At 42.9% G+C, this 26,068-nt stretch overlaps 1 protein-coding gene across 1 annotated transcript; it reads left to right on the top strand.

Annotated features, from left to right (window-relative positions):
- Nucleotides 1–578: 578 nt before the first annotated feature.
- LOC139305541 (ATP-dependent RNA helicase DHX15-like) lies at nt 579–26,068 on the top strand. The gene is made up of 14 exons (XM_070929423.1): nt 579–646; nt 2,479–2,782; nt 4,146–4,339; nt 4,830–4,989; nt 6,263–6,481; nt 9,996–10,163; nt 16,910–16,996; nt 17,337–17,486; nt 17,960–18,068; nt 21,729–21,920; nt 22,880–23,002; nt 23,096–23,286; nt 24,186–24,355; nt 25,434–26,068. Exons 1-14 carry the CDS (start codon nt 579–581, stop codon nt 25,549–25,551), a joined length of 2,253 nt encoding a protein of 750 aa, XP_070785524.1. The 3' UTR covers nt 25,552–26,068.

The raw sequence follows: 26,068 nt of genomic DNA, 5'->3' as shown, positions 1-26,068 counted from the left end.
TAAAGTATTAGGTGAATTCCCCCACATTAGGGTCCCAGTATTACCATGGCATGGGTCCATGAGGGGGCTCCAAGGGGCTCCCCAGCAATGATGCTGTGTGTAGCTTTCACTCCATGGAGCATCAGAGGACAAAGTAGCTGAGACTTTATACTCTGAGTTCACTGTTCTGTTCAGTCATCCAACGAGACCTGCCTGTACTGCAGTGAGACTGGAGCTCTGAACTAAAGGGGGCGAGGCAACAGTAGTGGCTGTGCATGCGTTGTTTGGCGGGCACATCATCATCCCGACCCGACCGAGAGGCAGCGGAGCTCCTGCATCCTCCCCCGCATCCCTAAACCGCTGCACTGTATCTGCGATAGGCTTTCATGGACAACGCCATGTGCAGGGCTCAGTAACGCTTGGACCTTTTCTATTCAACGTGCTCGCTTGGTGCAACAGTAAATCGCGGCTTTCGAAGCATTTTGTCAAGGATAATGATGAGGTAAGAGCTTCCGGTCGCCATTTTACCGGCGTTTAACGGTTTGGGGATAATCTGCATGGAATAATTAGCCGCTGTTTGGACGGACACCGGTGGCAAGATGTCCAAGCGACATCGTTTAGATTTGGGTGATGATTATTCGTCGAGTAAAAAGAGACCCTCTGATGGGTATGTAACGTTAGCGTTACCTAAAAGCGTCCCGCTGTTACGGCTTTTTTGCTTGCTGCGGGCTGTTTTGTTGTTGTCCTGTTGCTAACTAGCCGTGCTAACGTTAACTCTTTGCAAGTTTAGCTAGTAAGTTAGCACCGGCGGGGATGGAAATCCATCGTTCTAATGATAGGATACACAGCCAGCTGCATGGAGTTGCTGTAGGACGATAAGGTTATGCAATGGGCACCCAGCAAAGTGTAACGTTAGCTAGCTAATGTAGCAAACAGACAGCCACCAGTCTGGTCTTGTCTGCACGTGGCTACATGCTAGCTAGTGCTAGGTTAAGTGCTGTGTCCTAAATAGAAATGTCATACATTTTATGACACAAAGTCAACATTTCACAATGAACTGCTTGTTGTTACGGCATGCGGCTTTTACAAAGTGAAGAGGGAAAGCCGCTTTGAAGCTGCACTCGGGACCTTTAGCCGGGGCTAATGTTAGCCGCTTAGCGTGAATGAAATGCCCTGTCAGTGTCACTGCCATGTCCCGTCTCACACTCCCGAATCAGTGCCAGTCGACTTTTGCTGTGAGGCCAAGCTGCACGTAGAAATGTTAAAGGATTGCTGAGCGTTCATGTGCGTTTACACAAAACCTGATAGGCCTGCAGAAGTTGGAGGACCTAATAGGTTTTAGCGCCCCTGCTTGTCAGTTGTCAAAGTCACCGAGGGTAGGCTCAGGGTCACTGCCCTGGATTTGACATCGCTTTGACCTTACGGGAGAAACAAGCGAAATACGAATTTCCCCACGGGGATAAATGGATATTGCATGCATAATGTGAACCTCAAATTCAGTCATATTAATGTTCCAACAACAGAGCCCTGGCATCATCATCTGATGTGCATACTGCAGCTTCCCCACAGTCAAGGACATGAGTGCTAGAGCTGGAACATCCAGACCAGCTGATTGTGTTGATGGGTTTCAGACTAGATGATGCTCCCCTCCTCTCCACTATTCATGCTTGGCGTCACTCACGTCAGCTCATTTCTTTCACACTTTACACAGCTGTCATAGACATACTTAGACAAAACTGAATAGTAATCAGGAGTAAAATATTAAATAAATAATGGAGTTGATCAATTTCAAAGTCAAAAGTTTGTGGGGGGTTTTCAAAGTTGAATATGCCAGAAATTACAAGTTAGTTTGCACTGCCACATCAAGGTAACACTGTCATTTTTAGCCTTAATTCATCCCGAGATGGCTTTTTTTGGCACTACTAAAATGAGACACAATCACACCTTAGCGCTGCCGTGGAGCTACACACACCATCTTCTACATCTGGCCCGTGTGCAGCCAGCTTCACTGCAGTAGTTGGCTGTTAAGCACCTAGCTCTAGGGTACCTTTAAAGTCCACATTATGCCCATCTTAGCCTCCAGCTAACGTGGGCATGTAAATGGTTCACATTCTGTTCTGAAGCCATTAAATGCATATTTCTGCAAAAGGTGAATAAGCTTGCTTGATGTGGATTGTGGACAATTAGTTTACTCATGACCTTTGGATGCTACACTTGATTAGGCTGTGGTTTTTGCAACTGTGAATAAGAATGTGCAGTAACCTTTTCATGCATTTTTAAGAAAAGGACTTGACATGGGCTTACATTTGGGCAATTTCTGTTCTGTGTTTGGTTGAATCTCTACCATTTCTAGGGCAAAACTGTTGAGTGTATGTTGTGTTCTGCGTGTGCGTGCATTTTTGTTAAGGCCGCTTGGAGTTATGTTGTGTCTCTGTGGTTTAGTTAGTTTGTGTGGCAAAGCTTCATCAAATCTTAACCTCATGCATCTTCCTCTCACAGGCGTGACCGCGACAGGGACAGAGACCGCGATGAACGGTGGAGGGACAGAGACCGTGACCGGGATCGAGATGTGAAGTCATCCGGGGTGCCCAACATCCCAACTGGAGGCTTCCTTAAGCAAACCCCTTTTCAGCAGCAGATCAACCCCTTCACCAACCTGCCCCACACGCCACGCTACTATGAGATCCTGAAGAAGCGGCTGCAGCTGCCCGTCTGGGAGTACAGAGAGAGCTTCACTGACATCCTGATGCATAACCAGTCTTTTGTGCTGGTGGGAGAGACGGGCTCCGGAAAGACCACACAGGTAAAAGGCAGAATGTTCAGCTTTTTTGCAATACCAACACATAAAGATGCACTAGGGTTGTAATTTCCCCCCCAAGTATAGTTATTTCTGCTAGTAAACTGACTGAAATGTGTCAGATTAAAGTAAAATTTGAAATTCTGTAATATAATTGGTATAATTATGCCATACAAAAACATGGTGCAATGAACAGATGCATTTTCAACAGTATCTCTGTGGACCTGATTCACAGTGTGTGGTTGTTAAGTTTATTCTAAGTTCTTGAAAGAGTGCTGGGTTGTCTGTTTTTAAAATTTGCAAGAGAGAAGATTAGAGTAAATCACTGGTTGAGCCTTGGCCTCCTCCTGAGGGGAATATAAACTATCTTCCGAACACTTCTTAAATTAAGTGGTGTAATCTTTTTCATCATGAATTTTTGAAATCTACAGACTTTCAAAGAATGTTTAGTATGTGATCATCTCTATGTGCACATACATAACATGGTCACCAAGGTAGGGGCTACATGAATGGATCTAAGGAGAGTCCTCTCTGCGGTTATTGCTCGATGTAGAAAGGAAAAATAATCAGTGATGCATTTACGTTGACTAATTAATGGTGTTTCTTAAAATTTAATAGAGAATGTTTAGGAGGAGAATGCAGGCAGCATTAGGGCTGCAGCATTGTGGATGAAATAAGAATCACAATTTCTCACTTTGAATTAAGATTCTGAGTCTTTCTCATGGTTTTCAAGAAAAGCATGTTTACAACAAAAAAAATACAGCATTCACTTTGTCTTAATGCAAATACAGCTTAAATTATAGTCATGTACAAATGAGGTTGCACCACGTGTATCGACTGAAATAACAATTGTAATACAATTAATCATGCAGCCCTACTCAGCATTCCACCAAACATAACCTGATGATTAGGGTCAGGTGCTGTAAGTACTAATATATTTAAATATTGTCTGTGAAATGTTTATCTCTTCCAAACCTGTCATCTGCAATTTTTTTGGTTTTTCTGATTGGATGACATTTCAAATGCTGGTAGGATCTGAATCATCTCTAAAGGGCAGTCATCCGAACCTCAAGCTTAATAGAGTGGAAGTAAGAGACTCTCTTCGTTCGGGCCTCTCTTAGCAAGCTGCTTCTGTTTATAAGCTCTAAGCAAGAACATACCGTCAGTGAAAATGTTGACAGGTATGACTTCCATAGATATATGCTTTTATTTTTGTATAATATTTGTAATAGGCTGGTGCACCCACTAATTGGGTTCATCCTGCTGCATCATCGTCCTTGTGTTCATCTCAAGTCCCTGCTTTTTCATTTAAAGAATTCTTTTGATGCCTTCGGCTCAAACACATCCCGACTTGTCTGCTGTCTTCCAGATCCCTCAATGGTGTGTGGACATGGTGCGGTCGATGCCGGGACCAAAGAGAGCCGTGGCCTGCACCCAGCCCAGGAGGGTGGCGGCCATGAGCGTTGCCCAGAGGGTTGCCGATGAGATGGATGTCATGCTGGGCCAAGAGGTGGGCTACTCCATCAGGTTTGAGGACTGCAGCTCCGCCAAGACGGTACTCAAGTAAGAATGTTAAAAATATTCACCGTGGCTCTCTTTTCATGTTTTGTAAAAAAAAAAAAACCCAATGACAGACTGTATTGGTAGAAGTTGATAATAAAAGGAGCCATTGAGTGTAGCAGGAGCCTTGTACAAGTGATTATGTACAGTTAATGAAATAGACTAATGGGCTGCTCAAAAATTAAAGACTGAAATGTAATGTGTGCACTTTTATTTTCTTGAGTGCAGTTAAGTCATGTTTTTCAGTTCATAGATGTAGATGATTAAATTGTCTGATGCTTGACCGACTGGCGTTAAAGGATAGGTTTGACTTGTCTCAAATGCATCTTGATTTTATACTTCTACTCTTTTTATGTTCTGCCCACAGCACTTTGAAGGGGGACATGTCTCTTTAGGGGAATGCTGTGCTCATTACATTAATTCTAAGCAGGGTTTTATTCAGATAATGTCATTGTATGTGATGATAAAGTCTGCACGTCCTCTGTTCACCCAGGTACATGACAGATGGAATGCTGCTGCGGGAGGCCATGAACGATCCTCTGCTGGAGCGCTATGGTGTCATCATCCTGGACGAGGCACACGAACGCACATTAGCTACAGATATCCTCATGGGGGTCCTCAAGGAGGTGGTCCGCCAAAGGCCTGACCTCAAGGTAAAAGCAGTACTTAGAAATATGCACTTGCAATAAACAAGTGTCTTTCTTATATGCCTTTTAAAGGTAGTGGATCTTAATGTGACTATTTATCCAGCACCTACATTCACTGTTTATTCTGGAACATCAAGTCTACCTCACTTTTATTTTGTCTCATCTCAAGACTTGAAAGTACTCTTGACAGCAGTCTGATTTGTTTCCACAAATATGTCCCTCTTAATGCCTACAAAACACTGTTAAAGCCCTAAATATTACTTTCCCCGAGGATAAATTCAGAGACAGCCAGTGTTTATGTCCTTCTTCTGTCACTCCTCCCTTTTGTCACATTTTCCCTGACAGTGTCCCCATGTCTGACAGCTGTGTATCTGTTGAGGAAAGAGAAGTGCTGCTGTTGGGCTCAGAAATGCACATCCATTCTGCACCGCAGCACTAGTGGAGATTGCTCCCAGAGTCAGCCCCATTTTAAGCCAATCACGCAGGGGGAGAACAGCAAGGCGTCGGTGTGGATGGGAGCGTACAGGCAGGCAGAAGTTTTATAGGCAGAGTGTGCCAGACATAATTCTCATAAAGCAGATGGATAATGACTAGTTGTTTGTCACTGTGGAATCAAAGGTTAGATTGTTGTTCGCGGACTGTTAAATGAGGTCTAGGTTATTGGGAATGATCATCCACCCACACCCCTCTATCTCCTTCATCCCTATCCCCTACCAAATTTGAAAGTTTAATTTGCCTTGATTAAGAGCAATTATGATGTCTCGCAGAGCGTAAAGTGAAATGCCGAGACACTGGCCCCTGAAAATGTTTGAGATTGAAAATGGGAGACGCGTTTCCCATCAGAATCCTAATGCGCTCTGTCTAATGGCTCTGGAGAGAACATTGTGTACCCAACATCAGGAACAAGGACTGTCATAGCTCCGTGTAGGTCAGTGACTTGGAGTGTAATGCCAAGTTCTTCACTATAGACACCATCTTGCGTTTGTGCCAGCGCCCTCATCCTAAATTCTGATTCAAAGCATTATACATCCTGTATAGCTTTTTGCACTCTTCATCTATTCTGTATTTAGTTGTACCCTTACCCACTTAGTGTGTGTCCTTATCCCCAATTATCATCAAGCCATATAAAATGTTAACTCATTGTACATTTGAGTGCTCACTCCCATAATCGCCACAGTCATTTACACTCTGCTGTCTTTTGCTTTTAGTTTTATCTTTCCTTTCACCTCCTTTATGCATACATTGTCCCTCACAGGCTTCTCTCTCCTCCTCTGTCCAGGTCATCGTCATGAGTGCCACGCTCGATGCCGGTAAGTTCCAGGTGTACTTTGACAACTGTCCACTGCTGACCATCCCCGGACGCACGCACCCCGTGGAGATTTTCTACACGCCGGAACCGGAGCGGGACTACCTGGAGGCGGCCATCCGCACTGTGATCCAGATCCACATGTGTGAGGTGGATGAAGGGGACGTTCTGCTCTTCCTCACCGGACAAGAGGTACGACTCCATAGGACACATAGCTGGTTTCAAGTTTACTTGTATTGAAAGATTTTTTACACAGTTATATTATCTTTAGAGACACTTTCATCAGATACATGTTGGGCTAGAGCCAATGATTATTTTCATTAGTGATTAATTGGTCGTTTTTTAGTTTTTTTTTTAATCATCTTGTCAGAAAAATGTGCCCATCACAATTATCTAGAGCCCAAGATGAGATTTTTTGCATTTTTCTTTCAGTCGAAAACACAAATATAGTCAATTTACTATTTTATAAAGCAGAGGAAAGCAAATCCTCACACAAAATTTAAACTATTACACCATTATCAAAATAGTTGGCGATTCATTTTCTGTCAGTCAGCTAATGAGATACATGTATAATATTGTTATTTTTGTCCAATTGCACAAGGCAATAAACTTGTGCAAAAATTTTGCACGTTTCCAAAGTTAAGCGTGTGCTTATTAATCTAATTACATACATAGTTACCCGCATATATAGTGTCATTTGCATACACACACAAGAAATGGTTAATCCTCACATTGATAGATGTTATTGCATTTAAGTGTGACTGTTTGGGAACCACCAGGATTTGCACAGCGAAGGGAAAAAAAGGAGTGACCCAGATTCTGCCCTTCCCACGGATCTCTGAAATTAAGTCATTTATTATTTTTTTCCCCTCCCTGCAAATGTTGTCCACTGATGTGTAATGGAGGGCAGGGTTCATGCGCAAAATGATGAATTTGGTCACAGCAGGGTGGACACACACACACACACACACACACACACTCACAGAAAAGCACCAACAAATGTTTCAATGTCCTGATCAGTGGACAGCAGAAGCCTGTCAGAGCCAACAGTGGATGTGCTGGTAGGATTTTTCTCTCAGCTCTGACAAAATGGTGTTGGAGACCATGTGATTACCTGTGGTTGTATAGGAGAAAGTAACTGGTGTAAATACAACACAAATTGCTCTGGAGACTTAAATGACATGTTGGACTTATTTTAGTATTTACAGTTTTGTCACAGAGTACCAGTTTTTCATCTACACAAGGAATCTTAAAACTCATGTAGTTGTGTCTTTCTGGCTTCCCCAATCACATCTTGTGACGGGTTGTTTATTAGCAGTAATTATTTGTCACTCAACACCGGCTTGACTGTGGCATTACACCGACGTCAGTTTTCATTTGCCAAAGCAGGATCAATATGCGGCTTGTTACAAAGGGGATGAAGTCATTGGAGGGTATGGTGTTTGAAGTAGTCTCCACTGAGGGCTGGTAATTGATTTTAGATTTAGTAGTATCCCAGCTGCTCGGATGGCCAGAAACACTGATAGTCGCTCCTATGAATGTGTAGAAAAGTCTGGGATATTTGCAGGCAGTGTGTTAAACATTTTTTTGCAGTAAGATGTAATTTGTTGATTTATATTCCACCCCCCACCCCCCCCTGCACTGTGTCAAGCTAAGGCATTACTGAGAGCACTCCCACGGTGAGTTCATTATCACCCCCTCCTAATTGGGTTAAAGAAGTTAATGTGTGGTAGGTCTGGCAGAGATGGGTGTTCAAAGGGTGCTGCAGCTCATCCCTCGAGCGCTTCTTAACCTCTTCAGTCTCCCAGCAACTTTGATGTAGACTAATGATTGGGAGGCAGATCCACGGCAAAGCCATAGACTCTTTTTATCTGACTGTTTAATTTATATCAGACGAAAGCAAAATGCACAGGACTCTCCTCCTCTCTCTTAGGTTTTCTGTGAGATATTTTGCTTCCACAAACAAACAGAACTGAAGCACCAACTCCAAACAAGAAAGTCGAAACTTATCACAGCTGTTGAGCAAAGATAAGTCCTAATATTTAAGCTTCCCCCTCAGCAGCTAACATCAAAACATGGGGATTGGCAGGGGGGTTGTTTGCTAGTCAAGAGGAGTGCCTAAATGTGTCGGTTATTAGCTTGGCTGTAGATTGTTGCTTCTGGGGTCGCAGGGAGAGCTGGTGGACAGGTTCCCAACACTGGCCAACTGCCCCTATGTGTGTGCACACACACACTCTGTCTTGATGTCCCTAAGGGACAGACAGCCAGCTTGCTTCCAGCGCTTTGGCAAAGCGGTCCATTTTTTTCTCCATGGCAGCTGCTGCATCCAGAGGCTTGATAGGCTATTAATACCCAGGCTAATTTTACCAATCCATTCAGATTTACCGTTTTCCACTTGTCAGTGTGTTGATTAAGAGGCACATGGCCATCAGCAGGGTTTGACTTAATGCGATGAACAAGGGGACAAACAGGGCTAATAACACACTTGCAGTCCAGAAGGAAAACCGGAAACATCAACATGGTGCTTTCTCATGTCAAGGCAAGTGTTACTGGTTTCACACAGTGGTAGAAATTAAGTCAGTTTCAGTCATGCTTAAACTGATTTGAGCACAGTGTGCTTTTAGAAGAGGAAGCAAAAATGTCAGATGAGTTTTATGAGTTGTTTTGTTAGCCTACTAAATAATAAGTATAAATGAGGTGCTCTGATGTAGCTCATTGTCTGTCTATAAGCACTAGTAAAGATTATTTTGGGAATCAGAGTTCTTGTTCATCATTGCCTTATGACTCCTCTTTTTGAAAAGTTCCTGCATTGCTCCCATGGGCCTGCAGGTGGTGCAACAGCACAGGCTGTAATGTGACACGTATAGTAACTTCTGCTTCATGAGGATTAAATGATTGTTGTTAGCAAAACAAAGAAAAAGGTTCTAAACAGCGGGAGTTGTTGGAAATAAAAAGCTAAAAGTTATTTCAAGCCATACCAGCCTAGAAATGTGTATGTGTGTGTGTGTGTGTGTGTGTGTGTATATGTGTGTGTGTGTGTGTGTGTGTGTGTGTGTGTGTGTGTGTGTGTGTATAGGGGTAGATATAAAAACAAGTCTTTCTACGCAGGGGGTGCTTGTGGAACATGTAGGCATATTTAGTACATTTAATAGTGTATTTCAAGAGGCCTTCAGAGAATAGGCCTTAGCCCTGTGCTCACTATCATGCTTTCTTATTCCTGGCGCTACTCAGGTCCTCTGTCTGTCTGCCAGCCCACCGGCTCTAGAACGTTCAGCTTCACTAAACTGATCTGCCATGATTTGCCGCTGGTTATGCATCACTGCTGCAGTCTCATCTCACATTCCCCTCTACAATACTGCACTGTGGAATAATGAACCCTGTTTGAGTCTGTCTGGCTGTGTGTGTGTGTGTGCTTTCGGAGTGTGCGCGTCCATGTTTCCCATGATTGCTGCATTTGACAACAGAGCCACAGGGAGCTCAGCAAAGCATACTGCAGTCCAGGTTTAATTTCCTCCGTCAGATGGAGCGATAGTTAGAACAAATGTACTGTAGCAGGGAAGCACGGTTTCCCCGGCCACCTCCCCTCTTGCCTTCCATCCAGATTCACCGCCATTGTTTATCCAGGTGTTGTTCAGAACCTGTTTTTTTTGCTGTTTGCAAACACAAGTGCACGCATGGATTAATTGTTGCGCTTCCATCTTTTCAGGAAATTGACGAAGCCTGCAAGCGAATCAAGAGGGAGGTCGACGACCTGGGGCCCGAAGTCGGCGATATCAAAATCATCCCACTGTACTCCACATTGCCTCCGCAGCAGCAGCAGAGGATCTTTGAGCCACCCCCACCCAATAAAGCAAATGGTGCCATCGGAAGGAAGGTATAACTGCCTTGTTGCTATAAAAAACACTCAGAGGGGGAGGTTGAAGTGGGGAGTTTGAGGGAGAGGGTGAGTGAAAGAGAAAATGAGTGGGGTTGATGTAGAAAGGCCAGATGGGGAATAAGGTGGGTAAAGGAAGAGAGCTGGAAGGTAGGGGCTGAAACTTTTTTCCCTTTCTCAGCTTTAGCGCAGAACTGACTCACACAACATATGCTGCTTTTGTCAGCATGCGATTCTCTGCTCTAAATTATAACTGGGGTATTACTCACGCCCTCTGAGCCTGAGGAAAGCACTGCATTCTCAGACATTTTTATCTTTCCGCTACATTTGCACAGGCCCTGCTGCTGCTCAGAGAGGAGGCCTAAGACCTCTGCTGTCTGGAACCATGTGAAAGGTGCACATTATATGAGCTGATCAAAAACGAGACTGTACATAGTCTTCTCCCTCAATCACTTAATCTCAGAGGAGTGGATGATCCTCTTATTGATACAGGCGTGAGACAATTCCTCCCTTTTGTGTGACAGTTTCTATTCAGATGGGCTCATCACCAGAGTAGCAGCACCACCTGCGCTGCCACACTGTTGGCCAGGGATCTGACAGAATATCAGAATATCATCACTGCCAGTGAATAAGCAAACAGTCACCCCCAGCAACTGATAGGGGATGATGTTGATGAATGACTCATTGCTACAACCCCTCTAATTGAGCCAGATCAGGCTGATACATGAGCAATGGAAATATTTATTGGCTGTTAAGTTAAACACATTACAATACTTTAAAAACGCTTGATTCAAGCTGGATTTGGGGAATATGGGATTCCTCAAATGAATATGCAATAAATCCAACATTTAAGTTTTAAAAGTATTATTTGGCACACTATGAAACAGTTGTCAAGTGTGTTATCAAGTTTACATTTACAGAGCCGCACAGGCTGAGGGTTACCCCAAACATCAAACATTTGACACTATAGCGCCGTCTCCCTTTACTGTTGTGAGTTTTATAGTTTCATCTCTTCCAGCTTTCTGTTTGAATTGCGTGTGTTTGTGTATGTGTGTGTCTGCAGGCTTAAGAGGCTCAGCGTTCTTAGTAGTTTGATTACCCAGTGTTGGATAAGATCTTTTTCGAAAGTTCAAATATCATTCCCAGTGTTTGCCTCTGCTGTTCAAAGGGATGTTGACGTGAAACGGGGCCATGGTTGCAAAGGGACAGGTTTAAATATTACGTGGCTCTTGCAATGGTACCTGCATGGCCCTGTAAGTTTATATACATAGGTCTGACGTGGTAGAACTAGGAGGAAACTATGAATAACAGTGGTTCCTCCTCTTGGTGGACATCTTGCAGCCACTTCTCAAGTTAATACAGGAAATAAAGTGACTGTAGTGACACTGCGACCTCTGAACTGTCAACCCAGCAATCACTTTTTGCTTCAGAACAGAACAGTTGATGCCCCTTTCTTTCCCTCAAGATCAATTTGTCAGGTGCTTGTTGAATTGGTGGAAGTGTCATCTAAAGTTGCCGCGCTTGAAGTGAATGTGCTTCTCCTCCTTGACTGACTGACAACTCATCAAGTGAAAAATGCAGAGATGTCATCCAAGCCAGCCCAAGAGGAAGTAGTGAAAAAGAATTAAGGTTCGCCACGTCTGCCGCCACGCATGCTAACGACTGCATTAGGCACCCCTCAATTAACATAAAGCACCAGCTTGTCATTGCTCTATTTCTCCAGGAAAGCCACTGATCTTCTATTTTTGAACAGTTAAATCATTTAGCCAAGGCAGCAATTGACTAATTACAAACAAAGACTATAATCTCACTTCGCTTTCCAGCGTCTCAAAGATTGTCTCTAACAAATGTGCTGCGATGAGTGCTAGGTTTGTTTTTAGCATTGTCACGTTTGGAATATTCCCTCAAATGTCACCCGCGTTTCTGCCACATATCCATTTCAATGAGCTTTGAACGGGGGTGCGCCGATGCTGCTCAAGGCACGTTCTCCTTTCCCTCAGTCAGGAGCGAAGGCTTTATTTGTCAACAAGGCTGTGTTTCCCAGCAGGGAATGTGAAAGATGGCCCGTGTTAGCCATAGTACTTGCTCTCCTGCAGGTAATAACCCAGAAATAACATGCAGAGATGATGCTCTAATGATATTACTGATGAAGAAGCCAGGATTATCCAGTGCAGCAACAGACTGGAAGGAGCCAGCCTGCGTTCAGCAGTAATGGCCCTAGCCTGTATAATCCTTCAGAATCAATGCAGTCAATGAGGCCACCCATATGATCATGAAATGTGAGAGGGTGTCATGTGTGGCATCTGCTGGAGCACCGACTGTGTCCCAACACACAGGACAGTGAGAGTCCATTCTTTATCCGGACTTCCATGCCTTTCAGTCCTTGCTGGGACGTTGGTCGCTGGCATATAGTGTCTGTCATGAGACACTGTCTGATAGCCTGGTCTCTTTTTTTGGCCAGACACTTTAATTTCAGACTGCCACAGTGTGGCTAATTGGTTTCATAAAGATATGATTCCTCTGTACCTTTGTGCCACTGATGGCCCTTTTCCACTGCAGGAACTTAACAACCCGTTACCTGGGGCTTCCCATAAACTAAACTTTTAGGAACCTTGTGAGTCTTTGATACTAGGTTTTCTCTGTATTTTACAACCTGGGACGTTTTGGATATATGCCATTTTAAAAGGCAAAAGCGAGACGACTAAGTCATTTTTATGTGCTGTTTGTTAGGAGATTGAAGTAAGCAGTTGTGGGACCAACGACAATGTAAGAAGTGGGGCTGTTTTCTTTCACATTTACGTGAAAATGGTTTCCAGCGTATCAAACCACGTTTTTTCAGTTTGTTTCACTGCACACATTGTGATCCTCTATTGTTCTATCATCTTGTCTTTCCTGTACTGATTGGCCATATGTTGTATCTCCATTTCTGCCAGACACTGAGACGTTTTGTTACACCTTCTTGTTTCTAACTGCACACTCCAGTTCACTACAAATGGTCTCCTCAAGCATTCTTGAATGTTGTTCTTTTTTTTAGGAATTGGTTGTCCTGTTCGATACAGGTGCAGTAGTAAAATTGAGGTTATTGTGTTTGTTTTAGTCATCTTTGCTGTGATGTGAGGACACATCTGCTTGACCAGTCATGATTGACAGCACTGCCAGCAATCCCTGAAAGTACCAGGAACTTGGTTATAGAGATACATTTAGTTTCAGGAACTCGTCCCCAAAGCAAACAGCGGAAACCAAAGCAAGTGATAATGGCTACATGTTACGTTTTGTTAAATTCCTACTGTGTAAATGGGCTATGAGTGTACCTTATACCGTTGAAGCGAGCAGTTGGTCTTGTTGTAACCCCACTATGCTGGCTGTTATTTAGACAGCCCTTATTATTTTCAGTTGTCTATCAAAATTAGGCAACTTTGTCATGCAGTGCTCATGTCAATCAGATCTAGACAGCCATTCATCCAAGAAATACATGAATAACAACCCAACCATTCGCCTGATACTGCTGTCTGATCAGTTTCATACGGGCGTTTGTTGCCATCTCTTCATTCCTCTGCTTGAATACTAAGGGGAATGTGTCTTTCGACAGGTGAATTACCTGAGGTCGAGGGCTGAATGAGGGGGGAAAAAGGCCCTCCCTGGCATTAATAACTAAACAGTCAGGCATTCTCAGGCTGGAGAGAAATCCTCGCTTAAAAGGTGGGATTTAAAAGTCTGTAAGGCTCACAGCTTGAAGACAGCTGAAGAGGCACAGCTGCAAAGGAAGTGTGTCAAGTGTGTAAAATTGGTTCTGTGGACCTGTATCAGCGAAGACTACAGAGAACTGTTTGGTCTTGTGCTTGGCATTTTATCATGAGGACTACCAAGAAAGCAGACCACCTACCACCAAAAGACTGCTTCGGTCGTCCTACAGCTTGTTCCTGTCTTGGTAGATGTTGAGCGAGTGAGCAAGAAAAAGAAAAGTGTGGAGAGGCATTTTTCCAAACACCCGCTTGTATATTAAACTATGACACTGGAGTGGCAGTTGCCAGTAGAGTGGGCTATGACCCGGCCACCACAGTCTCAAGTGCTATGATGAATCTAAAGGGTTTCTCTGTCCAGTCTGTTTCAGCTGTTATATAAGGAGAACTCATCCCAGCGGCGGTCAAGGTTCGCGTGAGAGCAGCTGCAAATCTGTCTCTCCCCCCCCCCTTTGTGTATATGCTGACAGCAAGAGACCCATAGGGTGATGTGACTCATTTGATTTTTTTTTTGTTGCTGTGAATCAGGCAATCAGTCATTTCTCATAGACAGCCTTGCTATAGGGGATAATTGTAATAGAAAAAGATCTGAGACTGGGAGATGGTGCAGGTTCACCGTTTCCCCATTTGCCTTATTCTCAGAAACCAAGCAGCTTTTCACTTCACTCGTTTTTTCTCTACTTGTTTTCTCTTCTTGCAGTATTTCTCTGTGTAAAGACAGTTAACAATGACATCTGCCCTGATGCTTAAATCAACTCCCACACCACCCCGGTGTGAGAGTGGTCCCATAAACCTCCTCCTGTATAATCACCAACCCTGTATAATCACCAGCCTTGCATTCCTCAATTATCAGATCATAACTGTGTTAGCTGGCTTTAAAAAGTATGAGTTATTTCTGTTAAACATTTCTTTATACCCAGAACAGTAAACATACAATGGAAGTGTTGCACAACCCATGCCTTCCTTTTGAAACTTAGATGGGTCGGCATTATTAGGTGGTTGTAAGGACTTACCCTCTAATCATATAATGCTACTTTAACAGTTCAGGGTTGCTTTTGGACACACATTGGTGTGAAGGACTGCAGCTGGATTTGTATTCCTGCGTTAAGGGGTTAGGCTACAGAATGAATGTAGCCGCTGTTTCACTGTAGGCTACGCTGAATGTGACAACGTGTCAGGGCTACTGCGGCTCCAGAGATACCACATGGAGACCGCATTCTCCTGCAAGTCCCTGATGTCAGTGGGGATTGTTGCAATTGAAGATGGCATTAAGGAATTTGGAGAAAGAGTCTGCAGTCTTCTTGCTCCTCGTTTAGCAAAGGCATCTCCACTGCAAACCTCCTGCTCACCACAATTGCTGCTCTCTATCCCAGTGAGTGATGAACAGTAAACACAGCGACTGCATGTAGTAGTATTTGCAATATTATCTTATTCACTAATGAGACAAAGAGAAATAAGTTATATGGATGTAACTCCAGATCTATAATTAGATGCGTAGCCCCACTGTCACTGTATATTACAAAGTGAATGAAAGCATGTAAACACAGTTGCTGTGGGGAATATAATTAGAGCACAATACAGCTTGATCACGTACAACACATCCATGGTGGTATCAACAGGGGAAATCCAATGCAGACCTGTAAATGAAAACCTTCTCCATAGGTATCTGTGGCAGGACTCCCGTTATGTATAAATCCAGCATTTGTTGGGTCCTTTCTCAACGCCTGCATAACACCTACACCCCAGGGTGTATGGATCGTCTGCTCTGAATCCAAATTTAGTCTTTTATTGTAACAATATACATTATATCTTAAACAATGTCTTTTCACACTAGTTTTTATGTGGACTGTTGTGGTCATATGTCTCAGTACTACATGCTAGAGTAAAGATCCTCTTTTTGACTTTTGTAAAGTTAAGTGTGGGAATAAACTAGTCAATGTCAAATCTCAAAAGCTCTTACATAAATAGTAGCTGGTTTACTAAGGAAATGCTATATAAGTGTTTTCTTTTTTTAATATTTCAAAGTGAATGTAATGCAAACATTTGCAGTGCTGTTTACCTCTGGTTGTGTTTGAAGCACAGCTTTGGAGGAGCCAGCATTGCGTAGCACACAGCAAGAGCCAATCAGCAACAATGAGCCGTGCACAGTTGGCATGTCCGCAGACAGCAGTGTTCCAAATTTCGGGAGACATGCTGGATTCGCATGAGATATCTACAGCAGCCCTCATTTGGGGGGAAGAAAACCTGCTTGGATGACAGCAGTAACCGTGGTAGAGCTCCCAATGTGTTAAAAAACAGGCCACCTAAGAGGAACCGCGGCTATTTTCTGTGATTTTGAAAAACTTTCCAAGAGGGGGAAGCTGACATCTGAACAAAACCAGTAGCATGCTGAGGACAGTCGGACAGAACCCCCAACCTCACGCACACATACGCATAACACAAAAAGGCCCAGAGGTAATGCATTTGGATGGGACACTCAGCACCAAGCCAGCTCTCTCCACAAATACGTTGATAGCACATTGAACTTGATTTCACCAACTGTTGTGGTACTCCCCTGTTGGGTTGCATTAGACAGCATGTGCACAGTGCACTGAAGTGACATCCCTACAAGCTTCCTCAGTCAACTGGCTCACATCAGGGAATATTTTTCGTGTTAAAGCAAAGTTGATATCTGCACTTGTTTGTCTCTCTTCTTACTCATGCTTAAGAATCGCTGATTTCTGAGCTCCTCCGCTGTAGGAAAGCACTGCACTTTTTGATTGTACAAGGAAAGCACGATCCAAATGTAGTTTTGCACGTTGTTTTCTAATATTTAACAGAAGAAAATACCTTAATCCCTGACATGTGTTTGAATACTTGCATGTTGGAGTGGATTTACTAAATAACTGATGACCATATGTAAACTTGACTGAAAATATTTGGATGCAAGGAGTGTTGAGGTCTCGTCAGTTCCTCCAAACACCCCAGTTGGATCATTTCTTAACCCACCTGTTCTCATTTCCACAGGTTGTCGTGTCAACAAACATTGCAGAGACGTCCCTGACCATCGACGGCGTGGTGTTTGTAATTGATCCCGGATTTGCCAAGCAAAAGGTTAGCTTCCCCCTTCTCCCACCACTCTTTATCTGCTGCCATCATCTGCGTCTGTTGCCCGAGAATCCCCAGATAAACACGGCAGTGCACACCTGACAGCCGCAAAGATGGAAAAGCCAGTTATTTATTCCTCTGACATTTCACCAGCCTGGAGCCAAGTCATACAGAAGAGATTATATATGCACTATGGTGGATTGTGTGTATGTGTTATTGTACATTTTTTGTTTGCTGCTTTTATATGTAGTAGATTGTGGGTGTTAGTGTATGCTACCCAAAAAATCTCAAACTAGTTTGAGCTTTTTTAATTTCCCTGAAATTTGTCCTTCCCCTTTCCTATCAGGTGTATAACCCGCGTATCAGAGTGGAATCCCTTTTGGTTACAGCCGTCAGTAAGGCCTCAGCTCAGCAGAGGGCAGGTCGTGCTGGACGGACATGCCCAGGAAAGTGTTTCCGCCTTTACACAGAGAAAGCTTACAAGACAGAAATGCAGGTAAGAAACAAGGCAGTCTGCAAATGGTTAGAAATTCTATGAGGTGTTTGATTCTCACATTCTTCAATGCCATAAGCACTTTGTTTTCCCCCAAAGCAGCAAATCTATTATGGAATGTGTGCTCTTAGAACTCCATGATTCCCAGTTCATCTGAATTATAATTCCACGAGCTTGGTACCAAACCACACTGCCTCCGCCCTTCCTCATAACCTGTGCTAAGGAAACAGCCACCTTGTGACAAATGAACCTGCGGAGGCCCAGTTCTCCTCTTCAGGCTAACAGGCTAATTCTTTCACGTCACACTGAGTTGCAAAGGGAATTTTTTAACAAGTTAAATAGCCCTTCAAATGCCCTAGACTCCTGGCCTCTGTTCAAGTTGACATATGAGCGACACACGAGGAGATAATAAGCACCCTGACTAATTTGTTTTGAATTGTTCCTTGGGTTTCTCTTGTACCTCTTAACTGGCACAGGACAACACGTATCCAGAGATTCTGAGGTCTAACCTGGGCTCTGTGGTGCTGCAGCTGAAGAAACTGGGTATTGACGACCTGGTGCACTTTGACTTCATGGACCCCCCAGGTTAGTATGAAAAAAAATACATACCTTTTTTTTGTCGACATAAGACATAAGACATAAGTGTGATCTCTCTGTTGTTTGACTTGACATTCAATCCTATAAAGAAGCTTGAATCTTTCTAAGACATGAAATCAAACCCTGTTTTTGATATTATTATGTCTGTTTTTCAGCAATAGCCATTCAATGCACATTCTGTAATTACTTCTCTGTATAGTAGTTTTCATTGTTGGTGACGGGGTCTGCCATTCCCGCACTGGATTCAAATTGTCTTCACATGCACAAGGGATTCACACAAAACAAGATTTTGTCCATATTTCATTGTGGAAAACTACTCATGTTGAGTGCAGCATGAGATCAGCTATTATTATTAACTGACTTTTCATTAAAATTAATTTTAGTTTGGCTGCACTGTAAACAGATCCACCAGTTGCTCCTCTGTTGTATTTTTGACAAAGTAGCCAAACCAACCATGAAATCTGAAGGATTATAACTTCAATATGAAATAATATTGAGATTTTGATTTTGATCAGTGCTATCAGATTCAGTACAAATGTAGTTACAAACTGCTATAAAACCCACACTTAGTTGAAATGTGGTTGTTTCATGTACAATATCAAATCTGGGTTGGCTGTGTCACTTGGGAGCTTGGGAAAAAACGACAAAGCAAAGATAAAATGATCCTGGCAGATATCAAATACTGCATACTGAATGTTTGGAGATTTGAGTTTAAGTGCTCTGGCAGACATGGACTAAACAGTAGTGTTATATGCAGTTTTATGAGCAGTCTACTTTGAGTTTAGATTATTGCTGTTCAAAGTGAGAAAAGAGAGTGATATGTGGAGTCTTCGAGCTGATCTGTCGGTTTCTGTTTCTGTCTCTGTATTTCTGAGTTCTTGCACATCTGAATCATGCTGGATCTAGGCCAAAAACAAACCCAGTCTCGTTGAGGTGCCAAGTTATGGCATTCTCCAGGAGAGTGTGTTTCTACATCTTCCTGAGTAGACCGCCCCTCCTTTCCCTATCCTTAACCCCCCACCCCCCGTTTTCTCACCATAATATAGTTTTCATCTCACCTCTGAGATTAAACCCATCTCTCCCCGTCCACTGTGGCAAACGCCATTTTGAGAATGAAATTGGTTACATCAATAGCAGCGCTATCACCTTAGCTATTGCCTTCCCTTTATATTCCTCCAGTGAAACATGACTGACCTCCACCACCACCCCCACATTTCTCACAAAACACAAGGGTAAGCGTTGACATATGGGATTGGCCTTGTCTGCTGAATCTAACTGGGAACAGTGGGGTGAAGGGAAAGGGGAGGATTACCTTTTTATTTATTTGATGCACTCATGGCAGAAGGATTTTCCTAACTAGCTCCTGAGCACGCTGGAAGCTTGAGCTCTTTCGGTGCAATGAATGAAGTCTGTCAGTGATACACTGTGTCAAAGGCCCACCTCAGAGTGAATCAAGAGATTTTGCTGGTTGAACTGCTTTAGTAATTAATTATTGTTGGCATGTTTTAAATCGTAAATGGGTGGATAGGTGGACATTTTTGTAATTGCCACAATCAAAAACTCCCTGGTATGATGTGACAGTGATTAATGTGGTAATGCTAGGCCAACGTACATTTTGTATTGTTGTTTCTTGATGTTTAAATTTCAAGTCAGATGAATTTGAGTTTAGATATTGTCTCCCTGATGGTCAACAATATTAGCTGTGGCTTTTTCAATGGGAACCTTGATTTTCCTGTTACTGTGAAATGCTCAAATATCTAGTTTATTTCTCTCCTTGCCCAACTCGCTCCTCGCTCACTAAACACAGGAGCAGCGGCTTGAGCCAGCCAACCAAATTGAAAATCCAAAAGAAATCAGTAGCGATTTACACAAGGACTTGGCTGGGTGGGATTCATTTGCCTCGTGACATTTCCAAAGAAGTACCTTTTGAAGCCAATGTGGTTTAATGTACCTTTAGCCTTTCGTCTCATTGATTTGGCCCTTGGTTAATATATCGGATTCTTGTGTGTTGAGGCAGTCAATACTTACTTTCTGATGAGCCGCATTGTGTATAGATTGAATTTCCACACTAGTTCATCATGCTAGCGGTACTTGGAAATCAGATTTTCACCTTTTGTTTAGCCCCACACACGGGCTGGTACCACACGGTGTGGTAAGTAATGTGGCCGGCACTCACTTTGTGTAGAAAAAAGTAGCTTTGATGCCCCAAATCAATATTTGTTAATCATAAAAAAATGCCTCTCTGCTGTTTGAAATTGAATTTTTTTGGGGAGCACTTGAGAGAAATGAAAGTGAACAAGCACCGCCGCCAGTGCTTGAAGCTAATTTTCAGTTAACATGCAACTGGTCATTAGGCTTCAGCTCTCGGAAGCCAAAGGTCAATAATTGCATCTGGAGGAAAAATCTTTTAACCAAACGGTGGAAGCCTTTTGTGTTGAAGCGTTAAGTAGAAAGTTCCCCTGTAATTGCATTAGTTGTTTAGGATTGCCCGAGCGGAGGATGAAAAATGAGCTCTGCCATGATTACTTCTCCGCTAAGTTGCTGTCTAGTGTAACTCTGGCCATCACATACGGAGAGCCTTCTCATTTTGATTGACTTCATGCTCCCTGCCGCCCAAACTCCTGGACTGTGTCTTTTCTTATCTCACATTTGTCTTCTATTAAAGGTCTGAGCACAGCAGGTGCTGGAACTCTATTGTTTTATCAGGTCTTTTTCTTGGGCTTCCACTTTTTTTCAAATAATCAGAGCTAATAACAGCTGAACTCTACATGGCATAGAATCAATATTACTTTGCAAAAAAAAAATCAATTGCAATTGTTACATTTAATTTCTTTGAATATTTTCTCACCATTTGGACAATTTAGATTTTTAGTTGCTTCAATGTGAACATTTACACATTGCATATACTGTCTTCATAGAGTACTGATATTTGTTTTTAAAAAATCAACATCCCTCAGTTTTGAAGATAATTTGATTTCATTATGAAGACACAAACAGGAAATGAGGCGTCACTTTTAAATGTTCGACCAGCCAAATTTAACATGAATCTTTCATTTCGCCAGCAAAGTGTGTCAAACCCTCCTTGAAATAGTTAGAATTGTTTGATTTAAAGTTTAATGCGAGAGTAGACAATATTATTATATATTATTTATTTAATTATATATTATTATATATTATTTAGACTGAATATTACCATTACCTGACAGTGAAGGACACCCAAGTCGTACAGCTGTACCCCTCCACTGTGTTTGACCACAAACCTAAACAGAGCTGCGACTCGTGATTATTTTCATGATTAGTTAATCTGAAAAAAAACATTCTTAAAATGTCTAAAACTTAAAGATGATCAGTTAACTATCATATAAGACAAAAAAGCAGACATTTGTCACATTTGATAGGCTGAAAGCAGAGGATGGTTGGCATTTTTGGCAAACATTTGCTGTTGATTTGACTAATCATTTCAGCTCTATAAGAGTATTAATCAATCCTGACATACATGTGTGTGAAAGGGCTCAAGTTTTGCTGTGATGAAAAAAAAATGGCAGTTTTGCAAATTGTCCTGTGCACATCTCTGTCATCTGTGCGTGTTTTGCCCATGGGCTTGGAACATTTGTTAATGGCCCATCTCTCCCATTCTGTCTTCTCCAGCCCCAGAGACCCTGATGCGAGCTCTGGAGTTGCTGAACTACCTGGCAGCGCTCAATGACGACGGTGACCTGACGGAGTTGGGCTCCATGATGGCAGAGTTCCCCCTGGACCCCCAGCTGGCCAAGATGGTCATAGCCAGCTGCGAATTCAACTGTTCAAACGAGATCCTCTCCATCACTGCCATGTTGTCAGGTAATGCTGAGGGCTGGCCCACTGTGTGGGTCTGAGCTGCTACTCTTTCCTTTTCCTGTGCTCATGGGCCGTGCTTCAGAAACGGCCAATGAGCTTAAAGGAAATATACAGTGCAGCTTCTTTATCTTCCATCTTGTCCCTTAAATGTGGTTGCATGTGGATATGAGGATTTTGATTGATTTAACTAATACCCAATACTTTTACTTACAACTGACAATCTGTATGAACAATAGACAGACCCCAGAAGTCGAGTGTAATGTACACCTACTGAACTTAACTACAAGGCAAGTAGAGGGGTGGTGTCAGCTATTATTTGTGAGGAAGGGGAAAAATACATGTCTGTACAAAATGTATAGGTGTAGCTGGAGCAGCACCAGCGTGCTACAGCAGTAATTGCACTTTAGGCTTGCCAAAGCAGAATGCTGCTCATTGAGATGAATCTTGACGCCTTTGAAGGGAGTGCAGGGGTCTTTGAGAGTGGGGGAAATGGATTTAACTAGCTGTTTGGACGTGGTGTGCACTTAAAGCAGGTGTTTCAGGATGGCAGGTTTTTGCTGAGTTCATTAGAGTAAGCAGCAAAAGTACACCTGAGAGCGGCGCCACCACAGCAACCAACCATGAGGCTCAAGGAGACAGGAGACGGCAGCTCTCTGGATAAACTCTACGCCACTGTTTTATCTTGCTTCAGTATCAGCTCTATAAGATAGGATGCTTGTTTGCACTGGGTGTCAAATGTTTGCTATATCTTGTATAAAGTAGCGCACCAGGATGGAGAAACCCATCCTTCTCCCCTTCCCTCTGACCCTCCTTTCCTTTTCCACCATAAACACTTCGCAATACAGTGTGCCCTGTGAAGTGCTCTGTGCCTCTCTTGAGCTGAGGCCTTGTTCCTCTCTGTGGGATTTGCTTAACTTATCCCTATGGGCGGCTGTGTTGGGGCCTATACCAACCTTGTTTAGTCCCACAGTGCTTCGTCCGACCCACGGAGGCTAAGAAGGTGGCCGACGAGTCCAAGATGCGCTTTGCCCACATCGACGGAGACCACATGACGCTGCTCAACGTCTACCACGCCTTTAAACAAAGTGAGTGTCCCTTTCATGTGTGCTGGTTTCCCTAAATGGTTTCACGTTGTCTTTATTAGTCCTTAACCCTAAATTGTGCCTCACCTCACACAGACCACGAGTCCACTCAGTGGTGCTATGACAATTTTGTCAACTACCGCTCGCTGATGTCAGCGGACAACGTACGCCAGCAGTTGTCCAGAATCATGGACCGCTTCAACCTGCCGCGGCGGAGCACTGAGTTCAGCAGCAGAGACTACTACACCAACATCCGCCGGGCGCTGGTCACTGGCTTCTTCATGCAGGTCAGTCGCAGCAGGGTCCCCTGGTGAAGTTCTTTGCTTACAGAAGCACATTGCATTTGTATTATTCTTGTATTTATTCCTGTATTTAGTCTCCCATTACTTTTGTTTCCCATTATGTTTTTAATCATACACGTGTCATTACGCTTCCCAGTTTCCTTTCTTTCTTTTGGTCTGTTATTTGTGCAAATGCAGTCTTTGTATCCAGCTCCACTGCCGCTCCACCAAGTTTGCCCTTGTTGAGTTTGATCATTTGAAAAATGAGTGTTTTTGTGCATAACATAGTACTGAGTAAAACTGCAGCTGAGATGTTTATTGTAATGGATAACAGCGTTTAAGGTACACACACACACACACACACACACACACACACACAGTTGCTTTGTTTTAAACACATAAAAAGAAATCAAGTCAATTTGCTCCGCGCTTAAGGAAACAAATGGCATTTTGCAAGAAGCCATTTTCAGGGCTACCTGAAACAAGCAACCTGACAGGTTGAATTATGGTGTTAATATTTAAATATTTGTCAACATTAACCTTTATCTTGGAGACAAATTTGCGGCTCATGTTGGAGTTTTCACAGCATTCGAGAGCATGTCTTTGTTGGGAAAGGCCTTTATTGAGACTGATTGCCTTGGTTAATCACAACAGCCACAGCACCTAGTATCTACAAAGAAGGGAATTAGGGGCTCACTGCCCGCTCACAAACAAGTTTGTCTTCAATGTCAGGCTGCTTTTTTTGTGCAAAATATTAGTTATTTATTTATTAGATTTTGATGGTTCTGTATGGTTAAATTACAAACAGATTAAATTAAGCACCTATTTCCGTCTTCCTGCATGAACTGGATTTCAGAGTGTTTATCACTGGCACTGACCCGCTTCTCCCTCTGCGGTGTGAACAGATCGCTCACCTGGAGCGCACCGGCCATTACCTGACAGTGAAGGACAACCAAGTCGTTCAGCTGCACCCCTCCACGGTGCTGGACCACAAGCCAGAGTGGGTGCTTTACAATGAGTTTGTGCTCACCACCAAGAATTACATCCGCACGTGCACTGACATCAAACCAGAGTGGTAAGCTTCAGTTTCAGTTACATTTTAAATGGGAAATCATGTGCTTTAAAGATAATTATCAGATAAAAATGTTTAATTTAATTGCAGAAGGCACTGTGTAATACAAGCCGAGCATTTGTTTTAAGCGCTTTCTTGAGTTTGAAGGAAGCACTTTACCTTTTTATATGTGAGTGAAAGGACAACGATTTTTAAAACGTTGTGGTTATTATATTTTGTAAGCTTCACTAATAGTCTTTTTATTTTTTTTACATGAACACTTGTAAAACACACATTATTTGTGTGTGCGATAGTGCAGTCTGATGTCTGTGTGTTGCTTCAGAGATCAGTTTTTCTTTTGAATCGCTTGTGTCTTGTTGTGTTTCTACATCTGTTAAGCTTGTGAGAGGAAAATCTTTGAAAAATATAATGTATCAAATACATTTTGGTCTTCTGAAATTAAGTCTGTTCACTCAGTCTGACTATAAACACCCTAATGGGCAACACACACTGGCACTTCGACACCCACGTCCGACCACTGGTGGCATCTTGACGCACGTTGTCCCACTGTCCTTTTTCTTACACTGTGTCTACAATAACATGCAATAAACGTCCCCCAGCTGGAATCAAACCGTGGACGTTGTGGTTATGTGATTTGAGCCTTAACTATTACGCTTTCGGGGGAACGCTAACTACTTGTCTGTATGTCACGTCCAGTGTGTACTACAGGCATTACATGGTGCTATACAACGTGGCCGGCGTGTGTCTGCACATTTAATTCAAGCTAAAAATGTGCATTTTGCCCTGGTTGTTTCCAGTGCAGTGTGGCTGGAGTACATAGCCAGCACCAACAGTAAGATGTCACTTATCAGTTTTAACTCCTTAGAACTGATAAAGATCAAATGTAGGCCTCACCAGTGTCTGCTTGTTTGCACACACTTGTGTTGCGATCAACCTACTACCTGTGTTTCTCCTCATCTGTCACCTCGTACAATTAAGTATCAGATTTGTTGAGCGTGTGACTATGGAAGAACAGCGTTCTCCCACAAGTAAACACTGAAGACAATTTATGTGACTAATGTTTACTTGCTTTCTTTCCTAGGCTGGTGAAAATTTCCCCGCAGTACTATGAGATGAGTAACTTCCCCCAGTGTGAAGCAAAGAGACAGTTGGAGCGTATCATTGCAAAACTCTCATCCAAGGAATACGCCCAGTATTAAGAAGGCTTGCATGTGCTGCAGCGGCCTCCTCAGTATCTGTATGAAGGAAAATCTGAACTCATTTGAGCCGTCTGTTTTTTTTCCACCAACAACCTCATTTTCTATTTTTGTCTCACTGTGTTTAATGTATTTTCATGATTGATGAATTGTGTCCTGTTACTTTTGAGGGCCGCCTTGTGTTCTTTTTAAGCTAAGAGGGTTAAGCACTACTAAAAATGGATTGTAAATGACCGTTCATCAGGAATTTAGTAACCTTGTCTGTTTAAAGCATGATATTTCATATACATTTCAACATTCCTCTTAAAGACATCCACAGGCTGGGATTCTTGGCTGTTTTGCTTCTACTGCTGAAACGCCCTCAGTTCATGGAGAGAAGCTTTTGATCAAATGTAATTTATACTGTATTTTGATGCAGGCATAATGTATTGTTCTCTTGTCATGGAGATACTAAGAGGGGCACTCTGGTCACACTTCCTGTCGCTGTTCAACTTAATAAAAATGACTTTGTAATAACACA

This window comes from Enoplosus armatus, chromosome 23, assembly GCF_043641665.1.
Source record: "Enoplosus armatus isolate fEnoArm2 chromosome 23, fEnoArm2.hap1, whole genome shotgun sequence".
NCBI lineage: Eukaryota > Metazoa > Chordata > Actinopteri > Centrarchiformes > Enoplosidae > Enoplosus > Enoplosus armatus.
The sequence above is the reverse complement of the archived record's forward strand: the minus strand, read 5'-3'. Positions and strand labels throughout refer to the sequence as shown.

Bases quoted from the DNA above. Each gene is read 5' to 3' on its own strand.
- LOC139305541 (XM_070929423.1), top strand. From the start codon at position 579: ATGTCCAAGCGACATCGTTTAGATTTGGGTGATGATTATTCGTCGAGT. The intron at 4,340-4,829 runs GTAAGAATGTTA...CTGTTCACCCAG, and splicing joins TCCGCCAAGACGGTACTCAA to GTACATGACAGATGGAATGC. The intron at 4,990-6,262 runs GTAAAAGCAGTA...TCCTCTGTCCAG, and splicing joins GCCAAAGGCCTGACCTCAAG to GTCATCGTCATGAGTGCCAC.